The 23,001-nt window shown below is 38.7% G+C and overlaps 1 protein-coding gene across 1 annotated transcript in view; it reads left to right on the forward strand.

Moving 5' to 3' along the window:
• Positions 1-2,103: 2,103 nt before the first annotated feature.
• LOC140238514 (ATP-binding cassette sub-family C member 9-like) overlaps positions 2,104-23,001 on the forward strand; it is a 65,391-nt gene continuing 44,493 nt past the window's right edge. Inside the window, exons 1-5 of the mRNA XM_072318421.1 lie at positions 2,104-2,715; positions 3,188-3,289; positions 3,947-4,087; positions 20,590-20,772; positions 22,786-22,938. Of these exons, the coding sequence (XP_072174522.1) occupies positions 2,104-2,715; positions 3,188-3,289; positions 3,947-4,087; positions 20,590-20,772; positions 22,786-22,938 (1,191 nt within the window). The remainder of the gene's footprint in view (positions 2,716-3,187; positions 3,290-3,946; positions 4,088-20,589; positions 20,773-22,785; positions 22,939-23,001) is intronic.

The raw sequence follows: 23,001 nt of genomic DNA on the forward strand, positions 1-23,001 counted from the left end.
TACATGTAGAGTAACATACAGGCGTTGTTTACCGTAACTTGCGAGGTATTTTTACGCTGTTGTTGCACAGCGGGAATGCGATGATTTCATGAATCATTTCGGCTGTAATCTTGTACAATGTGTGATCGTTGCGCCCGAAGGGATTAAAAATGCGTTCTTTATTTTCTTCCGAAAATCTCTTCGCGTTTTGTACATCCGTTCTTGAAAAATATGCGACAGGATTTAATGTGGAAGGTTGTGATCCTTTTTACGCAAATCCGTACCTGGTAGACCATTCTGAAAGCAAGAAAAATCTTCATTGTGAAATGCAGTGTTAAAATTGTGATAATGAACAAACCTAGATTTATTCAAACTAATAAATGTATTTGTTTCTTTTTCTGATTTAGGTTAACATGCGTCATTCAACTATTTTTACGCTACTGTCACCTGGCGAGATCGCGATGATTTCAGAGTAACATGCGTTGTTTACCGATAACTTGCGAGGTATTTTACGCTGTTGGTGCCCTGCGGGAATTCGATAATTTCATGAATCATTTCGGCTGTAATTTATACAATGTATTATCGTTGCGCCCGAAGGGATTAAAATGCGTTCTTTATTTTCTTCCGAAAATCTCTTCGCGTTTTGTACATCCGTTCTTGAACTGTTAAATGCGTTTGTTTCTTTTTCCGAACACCGATTAAGCAGGTTAACATGCGTTATTCATCTATTTTTACGCTACTGTCACCCGGCGAGATCGCGATGATTTCATTTATTATTTCGGCTTTAATCATACACACTCATATTTAAATTATTTTGTTAAATGATAATGAACAAATCCAGGGGGGCGTTTCATCAACGAGTTTGTCGGAGGTTTTCACCGACGAATTTGCTATCAGCCAATCAGACGCAAGGATTTACACTGACAACTGTTAAAAGCTAATGAAATCCTTGGTCTGATTGGCTGATAGCAAATTTGTCGGTGAAAACTCCGACGAACTCGTTGATGAAACGCCCCCCAGATCTATTCAAACTAACAGATACGTTTGTTTCTTTTCCTGAACACCGATTAAGTATAGGTTAACATGCATTATTCAAGAATTTTTACGCTACTGTCAACTGGCGAGATCACGATGATTTCACGAATGATTTTGGCTTTAATCACACACACTCATATTTAAATTATCATTTGTTAAATTATAATGAACAAATCCAGATCTACTCAAAGTAATAAATGCGTTTGTTTCTTTTTCTGAACACCGATTAATTACGTTAACATCATGCGTTATTCAACTATTTTTACGCTACTGTCAGCCGGCGGGATCGCGATGATTTCATTAATTATTTCGGTTTTAATCATCCACACTCATTTGCTAACTAGCAAAAGAATTGGAAGTCAGAACTACAAATAGAAAGGATTGTTAATGATGAGTTGCACACGCATTCCAATTGTCCACTTTTGGCCACAAGTGTCGCTACATGGAAAGTTTTTGGATGCGTTATCTTTTTTTTTTTCTCGTTGCGCTTTGATCTGACCTAATATCACGCACGCGTATCTCGCGAAAAAGAAAAGCAAATGATTATATCAATAATTTAGCAGGAACATCGGAAGGCATTCCTGTGCCTTATCGCGTGGTTTAGAAGAAAACATGGAAGGAACGGTTCTCTGCAAAACTGGAAAAAGACGTGGATTGCGTAAATTCAGCTTTCAATGTTTCGTTTGTCGCGTGTTTGAAAGCGGCAATTTACTCAAGAAATGGAACCTCGTTATATCCGATCAAATTGCTTATGTTTTTCTTTGACATGATGCACCGAAATTGTCCTCGTTATAACCGGAATCTCGTTATAACCGAACTCGTTATAACCGATTTGTTCTGCCATAGGTTTACACGCAAAGGAAAACGGGACCGACGCGATCACCTCGTTATAAGCGGTTCCTCGTTATAACCGAACTCGTTATAACGGGGTTTCACTGTACCACAGAGGCTGATGTCAAATCGTCTCTTAAATGCAGTCAATCTAAAGTAAAATGAATTCCAACCTGTATGAGGCATTTGAGGGCATGTCTGAATTTCATTTGTATCCTGTCAGGTAATTGCCATCAGTTTCTACACTGATTAGTAACCATGGGAGCAGACAAATGGGAGTGGTTCTGTGGGGTCAACAGCTCTGATCTGGCTTTCTTTGATGGCTTTGCCTGGAATGAGGACCACATCGCCAACAACACCTGCTTCACAGACGCCCTGGATGCCACGCCCCATGCTGCCTTTCTCGTCATCTTCTCCCTGCTGCTGCTCATCATGGGCTGCTGCACAGGTTTCCGCAACATCAACACCAGATACCTCCTGAGATATGATGGCCACACCTTCAAGTGGATTCTCATGTTCCTGCTTCTGATCACACACCTGACCTCCATTGCAGAGGGCATCTTGACCGATGAGCTCTTTGTTGGTCAGCCAACGCAGCCACATTTCTACACGCCATCCATACTGGCCTTTGTCACAGCCTTTGTTTCGCTGGTGTTTTACCACAACATGGAATTATGGCAGTGTGCTAGTATGTCTCTCGTCCTCATCTTCTACTGGGTTGTGGCCATCCTGGGAGAGGTTGCTGTTCTCTTTAATCTGATCAGTATGGGCCAAACAGGATATGAGGTCATGCGATTTGACCTGACTGTCCTCACTCTCGTTATCTATGGCCTCATCCTCATTTTGGAACTCAACATCGTCAGGGTCAATGTAAGTCCTGTGTTGATAACATGTGGCTTTTAAAATAGTGTGTAGCTATTAAAGTACAAAGTCTAAAAGACCATTTCAGCATGCTTCCAAATTAAAAAAAAAAAAGAAATTATCCTAAAAGTTTGTTTTGTATTGCAAATCCTTACAACTCAAAATTGTTTTTTTCCTTCAAAATTTCAGTAATGGTCGAAGCGTCCAGAAATGATATTGCCATTTTTTTTCTATGCCCACAAACAGGCATTTGCCATTGAATGTATGTAATTTGTGCATTTGTTTGAATTGTTTAGATTGCTAAGCACTAGCAGCCATGGACAGTCTCTTTGAGGGCAATATACTGTATATAGTATGCCCATTTTGTCATATCATGTTAAAGCTAAATCAAAGTTACTAATTCACATTATGGAGAAGGTATTTTATTGTGATTTAGTAACAAGCATCTAGCATAGCGATATTCTTTTCCCGCCATGTTCAGATGTGTGGATGCTGTGATGGAGGCAGGGAAAAAGGTCTTCCTAGAGACCTGAAAGGAATGGACATGTACTACATGGACCGGAATGTAAACCTGCTCTCTCAGGTAAGAATCACATTAATGAATAGGCAGTACAATCTTTCCAAAGCAGCTTCACTATGATTCTATTTTTATTTCTATCATTGGTGTCAGTAAATTAGGATATCATGTCACAGAGTCCAATATCAAAAATATTTTTTCATTTCTTATGTACGCACACCAGGGCCCCACTTCATGGTAAGTTGATATGATGGCATCTCTAACTGGAATGGCAATTGTCTCAGTAACAACAAGAACCCAGCTTCCTGATTGGCTGTTGCTGTTGGAAGTTACTATTCCAGCAAGAGTTGCTATCCTTAACATTTTTTTTTTTAATGAAACGGGGCCCTCATGCATTTCAAATTCATGAATATTTTCAAAATAGTATTTTTTTCCACAAAAAATTTAACCCATTGTGGACAAGCTGGTTTTGCTTTGACACACATTTCCCATAGACACTTCCCAAGTTAAGTATACTCAGAACTAGTCTTTAAGGATTTAATGTGAGATTCAGTGATATTCTGTACGTGAAACATTTAATGTCAATTCTAGAATACAAAAGTAATCATTTGTGCTCCCAGCCAATGTGCAAACTCTGTTTCTTGTTATTAAATAGACATATGTGCAACTGAAAGAAAGATTTTGCCATTGAATCAAAATGTTTTCTTTTTCACATAAATCCAGGTAACGTACTGGTGGTTGAACTGGCTGTTGAGGCTCGGTTACAAACGCCCCCTGGAAATGAGTGACTTGGGAGCTTTGCCACTCACCCATGAAGCAAACTACAACCACAACAAATTCAGAGATGCTTTTGAAAGGGAAAAGGTATGATCTTTTTTGTTTTTGTTTTTTTGGAACAAGAATATACAGTTTATCTTCATTGGTATGTCATATACGAGCTATGTCAGCTGTTCACATTATCATGTTGGTGTACTGGCAAGGAATATTGAAGTTCAAAAGGCCTTGAACATGAGTTCAAGACTGTTGTGACTCCATCAGTTGAACCTTAATATTTTAGTCATGATCATACTGAATAATGCTGACTCATGCTCTGTATTGCCTATATATTTACAGTCAGAGCAAGTAGTTTTTTGGCTTTGAACATCTAAACTTTTCAGGGTTGTTATAAAGCTGTCACATGAAAATGTGTTCTAACAGTGATTTTTTTTTTCTACATGCTTAGTGTTTGATATGCACATCCTATAATGACAAAGTCCAGCAAAATATTCGGTCTATGCTGACTATTCACCAGTGCACAGTGATTATGCAAAGTCCACCCATGAGCCACAACCATTGTATGCACAGCAACAAAAGGAATCCTTGGACAAAGTAGGCTCAGTGTTTGCTGTAAAGAGTTCAGGCATACTATAGGTGCATTACAGTATGTATGCAAACCCTGTGCTTATAGGAAGCTGCTTATACCCAGTAAATCATAGTCCTTTTTGCACCACAATTTAAACTCCAGGATAGGGGTTTTCATGAAGCCATTTAATACCGTACAGTGGCTAGCAGACAGTCTCATAGGGTTGTTCATAGAATGGAATGGTCATTCACACAGTCAACTCATTTTTCCCCAAGGTTGTTTTTCTTTGTGCTGTATGTGGCAAGCAAAATACTTGTAACTTTACATCTCGTGTGACAGAACCATTCTCAAAGTAAAAATGGCACAGCTGATTACAGCATATTCCAGCACTTATTCCATAGTCCAACACAGACTTAAAACAAGGTCTGCAAAAGGAAAAAAAAAAATAAAGAGAGAAAAGGCCCTATAAAATCTTCGCAGTGAATCATTTACTGCAAGACATCAACATTATGAATGAAGCCAAGGACAAGTTTTAAGTGTAGTTCATGTACACAATGGGTATAGAAAGGTACATGTGTACATGTAGAAATACTGTATATGCCATATATTTCGCGAGTCTAGATTTTTGCGAATCGGGCATTCCCAACGATTTCGCGAGTGGTTAAATTCGCGATCGTGGAGTCCTGTACTGAACGGAGAAGGGTACACGCGTATGTCACATTCACATCGGGATCAGAGTCAATATTTTTGCGTGTCTTTAATTTCGCGAATAGGACCTGACTCGCGAAATTCGCGAAAATAAAAACCTCGCGAAATATTTGGCGTATACAGTAGCAGTTCAGGGAATACTATGAAACCCAAAATTTTGTATGTGTGCATTTTCTCGCAAACTTTGCGAGAGCCAAGATTCATGAAAATAACATGCATGTGAAAGTTCTTGTTTACACTATATGCAATGAATACCAGTTACAGTTTGCAATTATTTCATGCCACAAAAATATCTTGCTTTTCAGTTAATTCTCCTTGTATTGCATCACAATTTGCTATGCAATTTTTTTTATACCTCTGCTACACAAACTATCCTTTGTGTAGCAGTATGGGATACCATTTGAAATAGTCTTCATCAACTGAAATTGCTGGAATTAAATTGGAATTGAAAAATTATTTCCTGCAGGTTAGTCATTATAGGACATTTTGGGGTCTGCCAAATGCATGATTATTCATATCTGGTATGATTTACACTAGGAGCAAAAAACAAAACAAACAAAAACAAAACAAAAACAACAAACAAAAAACAACAACCATAAAACTGGCAATGAAACACTGAATGATGAGAGTCGCTATGAAGTTACCCAGTGAAAAATAGCATCCTTGCAGTCACATTTTGCTCTGTGTCTGCCAAAAGTGTATGGTTATTTGAGAGTTTTGTTTTGCATGGTTTTGGAAAGCTACATTATGTACAAAATAGTTACTACTACTATTGCTCTACAACTTTATACTCTGATCAATTCAGTGCTTATTTACGTCGATGTAGGGCAATTTGTCAATCAGTTGCAATGAAAACATCTCGACGGAAGAACTTCATAAATTTGAATAACAAAAGCAGTACCCGCTGCACGCTATAAGGATTAGAACCAACACTTGCTGTCGGGCGAAAGCTCGGTGGTCTAGTGGAGATGACGCCTGTCCGGTGATCAGGAGGTCGTGGGTTCGAATCCTGCTCGAGTATGTACGCCCATGATTTTTTATCATGGCTACTACTAAAACACTGATCAATTCAGTGCTTATTTACGTCGATGTAGGGCAATTTGTCAATCAGTTGCAATGAAAACATCTCGACGGAAGAACTTCATAAATTTGAATAACAAAAGCAGTACCCGCTGCACGCTATAAGGATTAGAACCAACACTTGCTGTCGGGCGAAAGCTCGGTGGTCTAGTGGAGATGACGCCTGTCCGGTGATCAGGAGGTCGTGGGTTCGAATCCTGCTCGAGTATGTACGCCCATGATTTTTTATCATGGCTACTACTAAAACACTGATCAATTCAGTGCTTATTTACGTTGATGTAGGGCAATTTGTCAATCAGTTGCAATGAAAACATCTCGACGGAAGAACTTCATAAATTTGAATAACAAAAGCAGTACCCGCTGCACGCTATAAGGATTAGAACCAACACTTGCTGTCGGGCGAAAGCTCGGTGGTCTAGTGGAGATGACGCCTGTCGGTGATCAGGAGGTCGTGGGTTCGAATCCTGCTCGAGTATGTACGCCCATGATTTTTTATCATGGCTACTACTAAAACACTGATCAATTCAGTGCTTATTTACGTCGATGTAGGGCAATTTGTCAATCAGTTGTAATGAAAACATCTCGACGGAAGAACTTCATAAATTTGAATAACAAAAGCAGTACCCGCTGCACGCTATAAGGATTAGAACCAACACTTGCTGTCGGGCGAAAGCTCGGTGGTCTAGTGGAGATGACGCCTGTCCGGTGATCAGGAGGTCGTGGGTTCGAATCCTGCTCGAGTATGTACGCCCATGATTTTTTATCATGGCTACTACTAAAACACTGATCAATTCAGTGCTTATTTACGTCGATGTAGGGCAATTTGTCAATCAGTTGCAATGAAAACATCTCGACGGAAGAACTTCATAAATTTGAATAACAAAAGCAGTACCCGCTGCACGCTATAAGGATTAGAACCAACACTTGCTGTCGGGCGAAAGCTCGGTGGTCTAGTGGAGATGACGCCTGTCCGGTGATCAGGAGGTCGTGGGTTCGAATCCTGCTCGAGTATGTACGCCCATGATTTTTTATCATGGCTACTACTAAAACACTGATCAATTCAGTGCTTATTTACGTTGATGTAGGGCAATTTGTCAATCAGTTGCAATGAAAACATCTCGACGGAAGAACTTCATAAATTTGAATAACAAAAGCAGTACCCGCTGCACGCTATAAGGATTAGAACCAACACTTGCTGTCGGGCGAAAGCTCGGTGGTCTAGTGGAGATGACGCCTGTCCGGTGATCAGGAGGTCGTGGGTTCGAATCCTGCTCGAGTATGTACGCCCATGATTTTTTATCATGGCTACTACTAAAACACTGATCAATTCAGTGCTTATTTACGTCGATGTAGGGCAATTTGTCAATCAGTTGCAATGAAAACATCTCGACGGAAGAACTTCATAAATTTGAATAACAAAAGCAGTACCCGCTGCACGCTATAAGGATTAGAACCAACACTTGCTGTCGGGCGAAAGCTCGGTGGTCTAGTGGAGATGACGCCTGTCCGGTGATCAGGAGGTCGTGGGTTCGAATCCTGCTCGAGTATGTACGCCCATGATTTTTTATCATGGCTACTACTAAAACACTGATCAATTCAGTGCTTATTTACGTCGATGTAGGGCAATTTGTCAATCGGTTGCAATGAAAACATCTCGACGGAAGAACTTCATAAATTTGAATAACAAAAGCAGTACCCGCTGCACGCTATAAGGATTAGAACCAACACTTGCTGTCGGGCGAAAGCTCGGTGGTCTAGTGGAGATGACGCCTGTCCGGTGATCAGGAGGTCGTGGGTTCGAATCCTGCTCGAGTATGTACGCCCATGATTTTTTATCATGGCTACTACTAAAACACTGATCAATTCAGTGCTTATTTACGTTGATGTAGGGCAATTTGTCAATCAGTTGCAATGAAAACATCTCGACGGAAGAACTTCATAAATTTGAATAACAAAAGCAGTACCCGCTGCACGCTATAAGGATTAGAACCAACACTTGCTGTCGGGCGAAAGCTCGGTGGTCTAGTGGAGATGACGCCTGTCGGTGATCAGGAGGTCGTGGGTTCGAATCCTGCTCGAGTATGTACGCCCATGATTTTTTATCATGGCTACTACTAAAACACTGATCAATTCAGTGCTTATTTACGTCGATGTAGGGCAATTTGTCAATCAGTTGCAATGAAAACATCTCGACGGAAGAACTTCATAAATTTGAATAACAAAAGCAGTACCCGCTGCACGCTATAAGGATTAGAACCAACACTTGCTGTCGGGCGAAAGCTCGGTGGTCTAGTGGAGATGACGCCTGTCCGGTGATCAGGAGGTCGTGGGTTCGAATCCTGCTCGAGTATGTACGCCCATGATTTTTTATCATGGCTACTACTAAAACACTGATCAATTCAGTGCTTATTTACGTCGATGTAGGGCAATTTGTCAATCAGTTGCAATGAAAACATCTCGACGGAAGAACTTCATAAATTTGAATAACAAAAGCAGTACCAGCTGCACGCTATAAGGATTAGAACCAACACTTGCTGTCGGGCAAAAGCTCGGTGGTCTAGTGGAGATGACGCCTGTCCGGTGATCAGGAGGTCGTGGGTTCGAATCCTGCTCGAGTATGTACGCCCATGATTTTTTATCATGGCTACTACTAAAACACAGATCAATTCAGTGCTTATTTACGTCGATGTAGGGCAATTTGTCAATCAGTTGCAATGAAAACATCTCGACGGAAGAACTTCATAAATTTGAATAACAAAAGCAGTACCCGCTGCACGCTATAAGGATTAGAACCAACACTTGTTGTCGGGCGAAAGCTCGGTGGTCTAGTGGAGATGACGCCTGTCCGGTGATCAGGAGGTCGTGGGTTCGAATCCTGCTCGAGTATGTACGCCCATGATTTTTTATCATGGCTACTACTAAAACACTGATCAATTCAGTGCTTATTTACGTCGATGTAGGGCAATTTGTCAATCAGTTGCAACTTTATACTCTTTTTATAATACATTGTACATATCAGTGATCAGTACAGTTGGTACACTGGGTTTAAAAATTTAGCAAAGCATGCACGCTACAGGTGTCTACAGGGTGTACAGTAGCTTATGAGCCAGAGGTTGTCTGCTGATGATTCTTTAAGTAGTCTATGTAGTGTATTGATTTTCCACATTTAAGGTTCATACATGTAGTTATGAAATTCCAGTAATTAATTGTTATTCAAATCGTTCGTGGTAGCCTAAATAGCCGTATTTTGGTTAAAAATTGAAAATAACAGGATTTTGATCTTGGCTGTTGAACTTTAGTCTTCACAGTGAAAATTCACTCTTTTAAAATAGCGCAAGTCTAAAATACAAACTTTCGCATGGTTTTAGATCATGTGTAAAGTTACGCGTGGCTTAGACCTTTGTGAAACAGGATTTAAAGCCGTGCAAAGAGTTACACATGACTGTGGGAGTTACGCATGATTTGGGGACTTACATGTACATGCATGACTTCAAGTTCAATCCAAATCACTCCTTCATAAAACACTCCCTGGGTATCAGGTATGTTGTTTCTCCCAAGCATATCATCTTGTGGATCAGCATGAGAGGTGGAGATTGCATGCATTGTGTAAATCTTAGCAGCTTTGTGTGAATGGTACCAGTGGGAGTGACAGTAGGCACGGTCAGACTGGCAAAAGATCAAGAAGTTTAAGATCACAATCTTTAAGATAATCTTATTCTTGGAGTTTTGCCACTGTGACCACAAACTTCCCATGAAAGTTTTCATGATTCTTCACACTCCAACAAGGGATACTCCCCCCATGCCACCCCCGCCAAACTTCTCAATCTTTTGCCAGTGTGACCGGATGACTAAAGATCGTGAAGACTTCGCAATTAAACTTCTCAATCTTTTGCCACTCTGACTGCACCTAATGATTGCATGAACTGGGGATTGTAATCATGACAAACATGCTGAACAAAATAATCTAATTCATTCATATTGTATTATAGTTGCCGTAAGCATTATCATTTAAGAAATGGGAGAGTGGGGCTAATGGGAGAGTGGGGCTCATCTGAATATTATCATTAGAATCAGTTATGTCAGTATTCTGTACCTGAAAGCAATAACTTTGATATTTCCTTGATTTTCTATGTGAAGGCCCTCTGATGAGATCTGTATGAACAGTCTGTATGATAAGAAGTAGATTCAAATCTCTTTTACAATCTTATTCAGATGAAGGGTAAACTACAATATATCTGTAGTTGGAGGTCATGCATTTAAAAGTAAAACTTTAGCCTGTATTTCCAGAGACTACATTATTTTAGCTGGTATTTGTTTCTGGAAATTGTTTAAATAATTGACCTACGACTTGCTGGTAATATTTTTGTATCATTTTGTTTTGTTTTGCTTTTGCTATATTTTTATTTGACTCTTTAGTATTGGAGAGAAAGAAAAACACATCGCAGGTTCATTGCCAGTGATCCATTGCACTTGAAATCATCAGTGACTTGTCATTACTGTTTGGATTCCACAGTACAATATACATCGTCTTTAATGGCATATTTTTTGTCAACTTTAGAATGATGCTAAATCCAATCTTCTTCTATTTTCTCCAACATAAGGCCAAGTAAAAAAAGAAACCAGTTTCTCGTCCTCGTGCGCATCGATTTTGGCCGCCGCATCAATTTTTTTACTATTTACTATTTTCAAAATGGCGCTGAAAATACCAAAAAATTCACTAATTCTCGTCCCGGCCCGCTCCCCGCCCGCATCGATTTTCAGTTGCCGAATCGACTTTTTTGATATTTACTATTTTTTCGGCCGCCGAAAAAAGGAAATTGACAATAATATTCACCTACCAATGGTGATGTCTCATTTCTAATTACGCCTTGCGTCCTCTACTTAGCTGTAGTACAGCTGTAGCTTCTGTAGTGCGTATGTAATAACGCATGCATTTCACACTGCTCCACAAAGCAGTCGTACTGTAGTTGGATGGGCGGGCCGTGGGCGGGCCTGGGCTGTGATGTACAGCGCACTCGGTACGTCGTGAACGCGATAGCGGCAACATTTTTGGGAACAATCGCTGATATTCCACGCGTATTTCGCGCATTGTTCGTATTTTTCCCCGTTTCTCATATTTTAAGCGGATGAATTGTACTGTACAAATGCTTGTGAGGATTGTATGGAGTTTGTATACATTTTCCTGTCATTGTGACTATGTGCATGTGCGTGCAGTGTCGGAAGGTACGGTAATGCAGTGGCCGTGCCGCACCGTTTATTGGCAAAGTGTGCGTGTCTGTAGCTGTGAAGAGGCCCGTACACTCTGCTCTGTAACGTTGCATCTGACGGCGATGTATTGTTAGATTTTGAAGATAAAATGAATGCGCTTTTCCAGCAAATGTAGAATTATTAAATGGGTGTATCTACAAAATATATAACTTTTCCACGGATTCTGGTTTGTCTCGTATTTCTGCGGGATACTTTTCTTTACGATGTAAATTCACGGACACGGCCGTGAGTCGTATCATCTGTAGTGTGGTAGGCCTATACAATCATTCATCATCCAAATGATGAGTGATTATCAAATGTCTTTTTAGAACATGAAGAAACATCTTTAAATGTTTAATGCCATAATGCCATATCGGTATCATTTTGACATCCATCTGCAATTGTACAAGCCAGTTTCCAGTTGAATGTGCTACAATTGTACTGTGAAGGAATGCAGATACATACCAGCTGTGTGGACACAAAAAGTCACAAACACCAATGATAAATAAAGCAGTGTTTTGAATATCATGGAATTTATTTCAGTCGTACATTTGTTGAAAGACATGTTTTATACCTGTTTCAATTAATAGCACAATACATCAGAATTGCAAGTACACTGGTATCAGAAATGCCATTACAACACTAATACCAGTTTTAAGATGGTCATTTTCCCTTGACATCTGTAGTGGAAAGAAAAAGCAAATGTATTTCTGCATGCATGAAGTTTCTTTTCAAGTATGGTACATATATATATTTGTTTGAAAATGCACAGAGTGCAGGCAAGACATACACTTGCGACCTGGTCTCTCATAACACAGCTACCAGAGTGATATTTCATTTCATAAATTGGATATAGAAAATAGTAAAGCCCTCTCTCGTTACCTTTCTCAGAATTACCGGACGAGAAACACATATTACTTTCATTTTGACAATCCTCGAAAAAATAGTAAGATATCAAATAGTAAGGACCTCCCTCATGGCCTTGCTCAAAAAACCCGGACGAGAAACTACTTTCTTTTTTTACTTGGCCTAATAGTGTACATAACATTTACTCAGTGTCATAGGTTTGTGTTATGGCATCATTGCAATATTGCATTGACAGTGTTCCCAATGAAATGGCAACAGTTCCATTTATATGACTAAAATCAAATAAGATGTCAAGAACAAAATTGTTCAGTGCCCTTAGATTTACATTTCGGATTGTTTTCACAAACTGATATTAAGTAAGTTTTGAGTAACATTTCTCAGTGATTTGTACAATAATAGTTTGTAGATGATGATGATAATGTTATGATCTCTGTCAATAAAATAATTGGTAGTTCTGTTCTTTGGCAGTATGAAACGTATTATCACACTCTCTCTTCTCAAATGATTTGAATCAGCCTGGTTAAAGTCTGGTACAATACTTGGTACACATGTACGTAACATCCTGATATTTAGACATTGTATGACCCTGGTGTTGTGTATGCTGTGCCTGCCTTGTTGTGAGTATTCAAGTGAAACGTGCCGGTGTTTGTACTCTTCACCTGTGACAGAGAAGTAGGGCAGAAAGACAAGGCCACAATGAGACCTGTACAATTTTGCAAACTCGACCAAAGTTGACCATGAGTGGTCAGGAAAAGTATGTGGAGCAATCACTATACCAATAGCAATATGTGCCACAGATATCAAGTCTTTACTGTCTATTGGGTATGTGTTGTGCAGTGGTTGTTGAATAACATCCACAGTATGGGGGGAGGAGAGTCTTTTTTTTTTTCTTTTTTTTTTTTACTGTCAAAGGCTTTTCAACATAAATTTCTCTTTCAGTTGCTTCATTAGAAAGTTTAGCATGAGCACATCATAAAGATTGCTAAATTCTTGACATAGTTGATTTTTGATTGAAGGCGTTTGCATGGTGTAGTACATAAGATATACTTGGTTTGCGGTTCACCATGTGTAGTCCGTAGAAGGACTGTTGGAATGACGGGAGAAAAGAAAGAGAGAAAGTCGGATAAGAGGTAAGAATTGAGTGATAGTATTCTTTCTGGAGTGTGTGTAGTCCTGAAAAGGACTGTGAACCAAAGAGATAAAAGAGCTTAAGAAAGGACTCAACGTTTCGGACAGTTGACTGTCCGTCCTCAGGAGATATAATCTTCTTTACAATACCAGATCAAAGCAGGATCACCTGTAATGCAAATGCACTTACGTACACACACACACACACACATAAATTTGAAAAATAGTTTCTAAAAGTTGTGAAATGTCATATTTTCATTCTGTGCATGCATACAAGCTACTAGATCCATGATACTAACTTTATTAGATGAGTACATGGTTGTGTGCTGAACTCTCTAGGAGTGAATATCAAATAGTCAATGCTGCACCCAAAGAAAAAAATGTGTTTGTTTGCAATCCTATTACAGTGCAGATTTGCCTGTGTGAGTACTGTACCTGCTTTACAGATTAAAAAACACAACAAATAGTCAAAGGTTTATCTTGTGATCTCTGAAGCAACCAACCTGTCTGAATCCTTCTCCACTTTACACAAATGAATGTACCAGTGGTAGGAGCTAGCAAATAAAACAATGCAAATCTTGGAGGGAACAGACTTGTCAATATTTAACTCTTTAGTATTCAAATAACTCTCAGATTGTAATTTGCATGTGTATACCAACAATCAAGTTTAGTCTCAGATCAGGCATTCACATTAAGTCATTTGTGATGATTACCCAATGCAAACTCCACGTACTGTATGCTTTAATAGTTACATTTTTGTACCAACATCGATAATGTAATATACTGTAATATCAAACTGATATCAGTGGTTCTGTATGGTAAGTACATGTCACTGTAGATATTTTTGCGCGAGTATTTATTTATTTTTTTTTTGGCACACTGACGAGTTTAATAGATCAGTTTCGCTTATTTTTGATTTTTGCAGAATCAAAACATTACATCCATGTAGTGGTACATACAACAAGCAAAGACATTCATGTGCTTTTGTTTTTGTGCTAATTTCTGGTCACGTGAAATGCATGAAAATTTTCGCTTTTACTATATTACAATTTCTTGCTCCCATGTGAGTGGAAGTTCATGCACCAGCATAGACAAAAATCAGAGTGATAGTGATATATATATATATATTGTATGACCACCCAGCTCAAAACCACACAAAGTGGCAGATTAAACTTAATTATGCAATAGACCTAGTCATGTGGGTTGGCTGACCCTAAGTTTGTCTTACCTGGGAGAGTTTCTCTACCCACTGTCAAAATTTGGCAGCTTAAACCAAATTGAAATTGAGATATTAGCACTTTTTTTCTGAACCATATGTGATCTGCTGCAACAGAAGGATCCGAAAGTCGGGGGAGGACAATTTTCTGAAAATGACATGACATTATAACATTACTCTTCCACTTTAATGTGGTATATAACATGACTCATAAAAGTACTCGGTTGTGGAGATATCAATGATTTTATTAGTGCATGTCGAGTGGTTTAGAAAACAGCATTTCGAGTAAACTGCCTTCAAAGTTTTCGTCCGACGCTATCATGATCAAGGGGAAGCAAGACAGTTTTCACGGCTTGACAGTAGAAGGTTTACTAGTGACCTCCGCAATGTTCATTCAAGCTTAGCGCCAGTGGTCTACGCACAACCAATCAGCAACCTGGATGCCACGCACTGACTAATGAGATCACGATCCCTCGTTGCTAGGGGCGGAGTCTAGCTGTGGTGCTAAATCCAAATCTTCGGACACGTATCTGTTCTGTTGAAAGTTGGAGAATCATGGGCCAGAGAAACGCTATTTTCTTGCCTTTCCTTTGATCATTTAGCTTCGAAATTTCGGCAGATGATAGAAGATACATTAGACTACAAAATTATGTCAAAAACAGAAATCTGAACATTTTTATGGATGTTGATGATCTGACTTCAAACTCTATTTTCTAGGCTCGCCCGCCAGTGACTTTAGGATCCTTTTGTTGTAGCGGGTCACATATTTTATTGGACAGGGGCTGCTTTCACTGTGAAATAAAACATGTTTTAATTGGTATGTCTACACAGCATGCCTGAGCGACCCTAATCTTTAAATCTTCTTAAATTCGATGAAACAGCATCTCCTAATTCTCTTATTTTGATCACTTTTTGAAAGGATTAGAATGACCAATTTTGACAGGTTATATGTACTTTTAAAGCTTAGCGCCTACTCTCTTTAATAAACTACACTGTATGTAGAAAAGTAGAAACTTATTTTGGCATCCTTTTTGTTGGTTTTGAGTTGGGTGGTCATACTGTTATGCTGAAAATATAAGAAGTGAAGAAATAAATGTGAAGTGAGCTTTGTATACATCCCAAATCTGCTGTGGGAAATAAAGTCCAGTCAAAGCCACAGTTGTAGCAGTCTTTAGTAGAAGTAATGAGTCTCTTTGTCAGAGTCAGGTGTACTTTCCTGCTTCCTAGTGACTTTGTGAAGGCTGGTCGTATAATTAAAGTCGCGTACATGTACAGTTTTACATATCACCAATGCAAACATACTGTAAAGTGCACCAAATACATCTGGCTAGAGAGATGATGGGAATACTGTATAAGCCGTTATTTTTGCGTACAGATATTTTCGCGAATTAGAGGGTCACAGACATTTTCGCGAGATGTTGTTCTTGTGAATTGACACCAATGCTATCTTTCATGCATTGTTACCCTAGTGCATGGCGACATTTTCGCGTGTTGTTAAATTCATGATCCAACTGTGATTCGCGAAATTCACGAAAATTGAACCCTCACGAAAATAACCGCTTATAGGCCTACAGTAAGCTGTACATATTATGTACAAACACAGACTAGTGTGATTGACAGAAAGGCATGTTCTTAGTGCAATGACCATTGCAATGGTCATTTTAGAACTGTTTGGCTGGTATGCTTGGAAAATCCTTAACATTTTCATGTTTAATATCAATGTACAAAATGTAACTGAATATCAGTTACTGCTGCGTATTGTGGTATTGATGGTTGAAATATCTATACATTAGAATTGGCTTCACAATGGTTGGAAATTATTTTTACATTATTTTTAAAAATGGTCTAAAAGACTGGCGAGAACAGGGCAGTAGCATTATAATTTGCTAAATCCCAGCAATGAAATGGGGGGAGAGAGAGAAAAAACAAACAAACAAACAAACAAACCCTCACACACATAATGTACATGTACACACACACACACACACACACACACACACACACACTCACACAAATAAAAAAAAAAAAATGCCCGAACTATGGATTTTTCTAAACACACGTACCATTCTTGTGGTGCACTGTGCACATGGTATTGCCAGCCCTCTGAAGTTAATCAGTGAGTTGCTGCATGTTTTCCTTATTTATTCACAGTAGCAAATAGTCACTCACTTTAGGTGTACATAGTCATTCATGTTTCCCTGTCTGTAGAAAAGTTGCATTCTCAGTGTATGAGTCCAATATATTGTTTGAAGAGTCATTAGTGATAAAATATCAGGTCATAATACCATTAGCTTAGTCTCAGTTATAATATGATTAATAGACTTTTTTTCAGAATTGCATACAACTTAAGCAAAATAATGATATTAGACTCAGGTTATGAGAAGAAACAACAGTGGATACGTAGTGAGGCTTGTCTTTAGCAATAAAAAAGTAACATAAATGCCAAGAATTGCACCTTATAGCAAACACTGCTTTAACCCATTGAGGACAGACTGATTTTGGTAAAACACACATTTCCCATATCCACTTGCCCTAGTATACTCAGGACTCGTCTTTAATGGGTTAAGGAGGTTAGATCATTTCCATTTTAAGGTGTACACGATGTATGCACAAAGTGAAAACAAGAAAGAAAAGATCAGAAAAATAGAGGAGAAACAACAAATTTCCTCTTTAAAGACCTTGTGACTATCTAGAGTGTGGTTGCCCAAAGTGCATTGTGCTAACACAAGGAGGGATTGTATGCATAGCCATTGAAAGTCCACAGGATGCAGTCTGTACAATGTAAGCCACGCTTTTCAAGGAGACATAAGATTTGTGGTAAAGATGTAATGCATATTTGCTGTGTAAATGGGTGCATGTTAATGGACAAATAGGTAAATGTGCATGTGTCCCTTGAATTCATCACCATTTGTCACCGTATTGAAGTTCATACAAAAGAAATGCAGGGGTTAAATCAAGAATTATTCTCGGCAAGGCCTTTTTTTTTTTTTTTATTCTATTGACCACCTGTGTTGACAGCTACAGCATTTCAAAAAAGAAGTTCTGGAAGAAAAAGCACCAAGGATACCTTAGGGACAAAAAGCGATATTTGAGATGAGATTCCAGAGCTACAATGGTTGTAGTGGTCTTTTAACAATTCAAGCCCAGGAAATGAGTTCACTACATGAGACACAATTACTTGCATGTATATCCATGTCAAACTGTACCAAGGGCGATATAATTCATTTTGGATTTTAGATCAAGGATTCATTAGAAATTGATTGGTCACATTGATGCAGGCCCTTTAAAGGTCCTGTTTACCTTTGGGAACAGTGATTTAAATGAATTTCAAGATATGACATTTAACGCATATGTGTAGGTTTGTTGTACCACAAAACATCCTTTCATATAGGATTTTCATGATAAAGCCTAAAATATAAGGAGATATCTGTATTTTTCTCAATAAAACGTAACTGTAGACGGTTCAGTCTGGAAATTTTTTTATTGTAACTATTGTTCACATTTTGTATATTTAGCAATACTTAGCATCGATTTTACCGATTCAAATTTTTACAGTGGTTGTTTCTATCCCTAACTCACATTTTAGAACTATTTTAAAGCACTTATGCTGGGTTTTTGTTTCATCTGCAAATGGTAAATTATGCCTTTAACCCATTGAGGACGGGTTGATTTTGCTACAACACACATTTCCCATAGACATCTGCCCGAGTATACATGTACACTGTACTTCGGATTCATCCTCAATGGGCTACTAGCATCATGATGAAAATGTCCCTTCCCCCCTTGCAGTCAGATACTGGATAGTGCATACATGTAGAGTTTAATACAAATAGCTGATTATTATTTCTTACTACCACCTATCACTGTTAACTATGACTGCATGGGTAGCTGATTTTTGCCCGATTGTTCCGGACTGTAAAACACAAGTTATCTATTACAACTATATATGAGATCCTTTTGTTGATAATGGTCATTGTATACAGTATTCTTAGAAAAAAAAAAAGCAATGTGTTGCTCACTCCATTGGTTGGGTTTCTGCATGGAGATTTTGGTGAGAGTGATCAATTTTAATGAGTGGAACATACAAATGTATCTTTGATCATCATTGGGCAATGTGTACTATAATAATACATTTTTTTTTTTTTTCAAAGAACATATCAAATCACCCATTTTGTTGAATGAGCTGACACCATCAGGTTAGGGTGGGGCAATGGTCATATTCAGTGATAGTCTTAGTTGTACTTGTATTTGTATTCAGTACATATTTTTGTGCAATAATGTAGTATTTGATAGTGTGTGTAGCTGTTTTACAAGTACATTGATGTACAGTGTAGCTGATTCTGGGTGCATGCACTGGTCGGGGAGGAAGGTCTCGAGCCTCGGTGATTAAGTTTGCCTTTTCCTCCCCTGACAACCAGTGGTATGCACCTAGAATTCACCACAATTTTTATACCCCCGCCAAACGAAGTTTGAAGGGGGTATATAGGAATCAGCGGACGGTCGGTCGGGCGGTCGGGCGGTCGGTCGGGCGGTCGGGCGGTCGGTCCGTTGCAAATCTTGCGTCGCGAACTACTTCCTCAGTTTTCAACCGATTCCCATAAAACTTGGCACAGATGTGTGCCTTGGGTTGTAGATGTGCAAGACGTATTTTTTGACAGTACCCAAAAGTACGTTGCCATGGTAACGGCATATTATGGGCAAAAATGGGTACAAATCTTTCGTCGCGAACTCCTCCCAGTTTTTGATCAATTTTTATGAAATTAGGTACAGATGTTCATCTGAATATGTTAATGTGCAAGACACATATTTCCGCAGTGGCAAAAGGTGCGTTGCCATGGTAACGGCATGTTATTGGTAAAATATAGGGCAAAATGCTTCATGGCAAAACTGCTTCATCAGTGTTCTTCCAATTCTCATGGAATTTATATTGAATGTTTGTCTTAGGATATAGGTCAGCATGACACATTTCTTGACAGTGACAAAAAGTATGTTGCCATGGTAACAGCTCACATATTATGAGCCAAAATTGATGGAAAATTTTGTGTTGCAAACTACTTCCTCAGTTTTTGCCCAATTTCCATGAAACTTGGTACAGATGTGTGCCTTTGGTTGTAGATGTGCAAGACGCATTTTTCGACAGTACCCGAAAGTACGTTGCCATGGTAACGGCATATTAATGGCAGAAGATCAAGGGAAGATCTTGCGGATTTAACTACTTCCTCAGTTTTTTGACCAAAGCTTATCAAATGTTGTTTTGACCAAAGCTTATGAAATGTTGTTTGGCGGGGGTATAACCAGTCGCTGTAGCGACATTTCTAGTTATATCATATAATAGATTTCCTGTTTGTATTCTACATGTATGTCCGCTTGTATTTTATGTTCAATTGCCAAATAAATGAATGAATAAATAAATAAAATAAATAAATAAATGAATGAATAAATAAATAAATAAATAAACAATAATGATGATAATAATAATGATAACAATAATAATAATAATAATAATAATAATAATAATAATAATAATAATAATAATAATAATAATGATAATAATAATAATGATAATCATGATAATAATAATAGTAGTACATGGCCCCGTTTCATCAAAAGATAAAGTCATGTTTGAATTTCCTTACCACACAGGCTGCCATAGACTTACAGTTGAAATCAACTATAAATAATCAATTTTAACTCTTCATAAAACGAGGCCAAGACAACACAGTGTATAATTTCCTTGCTTCAATCATGGTATTCTTCCTTCTCTATTAAAAATGCCAGGAAAACAAGGCCAAGGAGGGCAAGAAGCCCAGTATGTTGAGAGTCTACTTGAGTGTGTACGGCAGGATCAACATATGGGCAGGCCTTGTGAAGCTGGTGGGAGATATCATGGGGTACATTGGACCCCTGTGTGTTGGAGCCATCACTCTCTATGTCACTGAACTACAGTATCCCTCAGGGGAGGTTGAGGTGAGTCTGAACTTCTTCTATTTCACTCCAGGGTCCAGTTACTTTATTACAGGAAGTAGTCAAACAAACCAAACAATACAAGTTTTACTGGGACTGGATGGTGAGTTTTAAGGAGATTTTAAAGCACCATTTGTTTTCAAGAAGTTGAGTCATGGTCACATGTACACTGTATGCAAATTACATATACAAATCATCACACGTATGCAAATTAGATAGGATAACTTGGTGCCATTGGCTCACAAGTCTCCCATTACAGCCTTCAATGCTGTCCTTTGTGAAAGGATCTTAGAAAGCAATCAAGCTACATGCATACCTTTATTTTGTGCATAGAGTGCTTACAATGTTTGAGTGCATGGGTTCATGAGAGCGTGAGAAGCACCTCAGAGAATGCAGATCCCTTTGTCCTGTATTAAAGTGTTGGGAAACATAGCATTATATTAAATAGGTTAGTCAAATACCGGTTAGTGATTTGCTAAACACAGTCACGTGATGGAGGTATATTCGTTATGTTCGCTCATGGGCGAACATTCTTGTTATATTCTCCCATGGGAAAACATTTTCACGTAACAAATACCCACACGCACATTGACTGTGGCTCTGCGCGAGCTAGCGCGATCGATTGCGTTGTGCGCGTGCTGGACCTTTACGCTAAGCGTACCATGATATCAATAAGGTAGTACGGTAAGGTATGGTTATTTGATGCGCCACTTTCAGAGCGTGAAATCAATTGATAATGATGGTATTTGACTAACCCATATAATATAACAGATGATGACTTTTGTTGTCGGGAACATATCAAACGTTCGATCCTCAGGATTTGAAATGCTATTTTGGGAGGCTATAGGTCCCTCGACTTCGTCTTGGGACTTATAACCTCCCTTGACTTCGTCTCGGGACTTATAACCTCCCTCAATAGCATTTCAAACCCTTCGGGTGGAACATTCGGTATGTTCCCTTCCCCGCCAGTTATCATCTATATAATATAGTTTAGGCACACTATGACTGTTTTGTCTGTTTCTGCTTGTCATGTGACGGTTGTTTTCTGCATCATCTCAGAATATGTTGTATGTTTATGCGAAGTGACATTGCTGTTCCTGTACAGTATATGTCCTTGGTATGGTAAAGATAGAAATGGAAACAAAAAAGTAAGATTTTAGCATCAATTATGTCATACTTAATGCTGAATCATTTATGCAGTAAGAACTTAACGGCTATACATGTATATCTATCAGTGAATGTCTGCTAAAGATATTGTGCTAGATTCTAGAGGACTGCTGCAGTGCCCCATCACATTGTAAAATTGTTGACTCACTTTACCAAAAACCATCAGGAGCAATATGCTGCTATATTCAGTTTACTATGACTCAACATTGTTCACTGTTCTTGGTGTATGTCAAGTTCAATGTGTGACCAAAACCACTTCAGTATTCTCAGTCCTATCTGCAATAAGTGCATGTTTAATCCCAAAGAATGTTTACCTGTTTGTCTTCATGCTTTCTTTATAAAGGTATGAAATATTTAAGTGCACTGCCACTGGCAGCAGAATCAGGATGTTTTACATTGTATTATGACTGAAAAGCCTTCAGGAAAGGATAATTTTCAGTATTGCAGTTCTTGGTGCTTTTAGATGGTGTCCTTATGTGACAAAAAATACTGCATGGCTCACCATAACCACTTTGTTGCCTTAACAAATGTTCCATATTTATATCTAAGTAGTTTGTATCTTTCTTCAAAATGTCCATTGCTTTTAGGGTCAATACTGAAACAAAATAAACATTAAACTATACTCTGAGTGTGACTACAGACTAATATGTAATCAGTATTTTGTCCCCCCCCCCCCTCCCAAAAATGCAGCAGATTTCATGGAAAATACTGTTTGTCCCATACTGTATTACCACACATGTCTGTTGCAGGAAAGGTAAATGCTGTGAAAGAGACATATAGTGTGTGTTTTTCAAACAGGAAATTGGTATAATGACATCATGGTTAAATGTCTTTTAATATCAGCCTGCAGGGTTTATATCCTTCAACCATTTCTTTGCCAACGGCTTTGTCCTGGTGGGAGTAATGTTCCTGGCAGCCACAATCAAATGTGTCAGTCTACAGACTCATTACCACATGGTCATCCTGGAAAGTTTGCACGTCAGAACAGCCCTACAGGTGAGAACCAGCTTGAGAGGGCGCCAGTAGCTAGTGAATGAGCAAAACATACAGATGTACCAT

Source organism: Diadema setosum, chromosome 2, assembly GCF_964275005.1.
Source record: "Diadema setosum chromosome 2, eeDiaSeto1, whole genome shotgun sequence".
Classification (NCBI taxonomy): domain Eukaryota; kingdom Metazoa; phylum Echinodermata; class Echinoidea; order Diadematoida; family Diadematidae; genus Diadema; species Diadema setosum.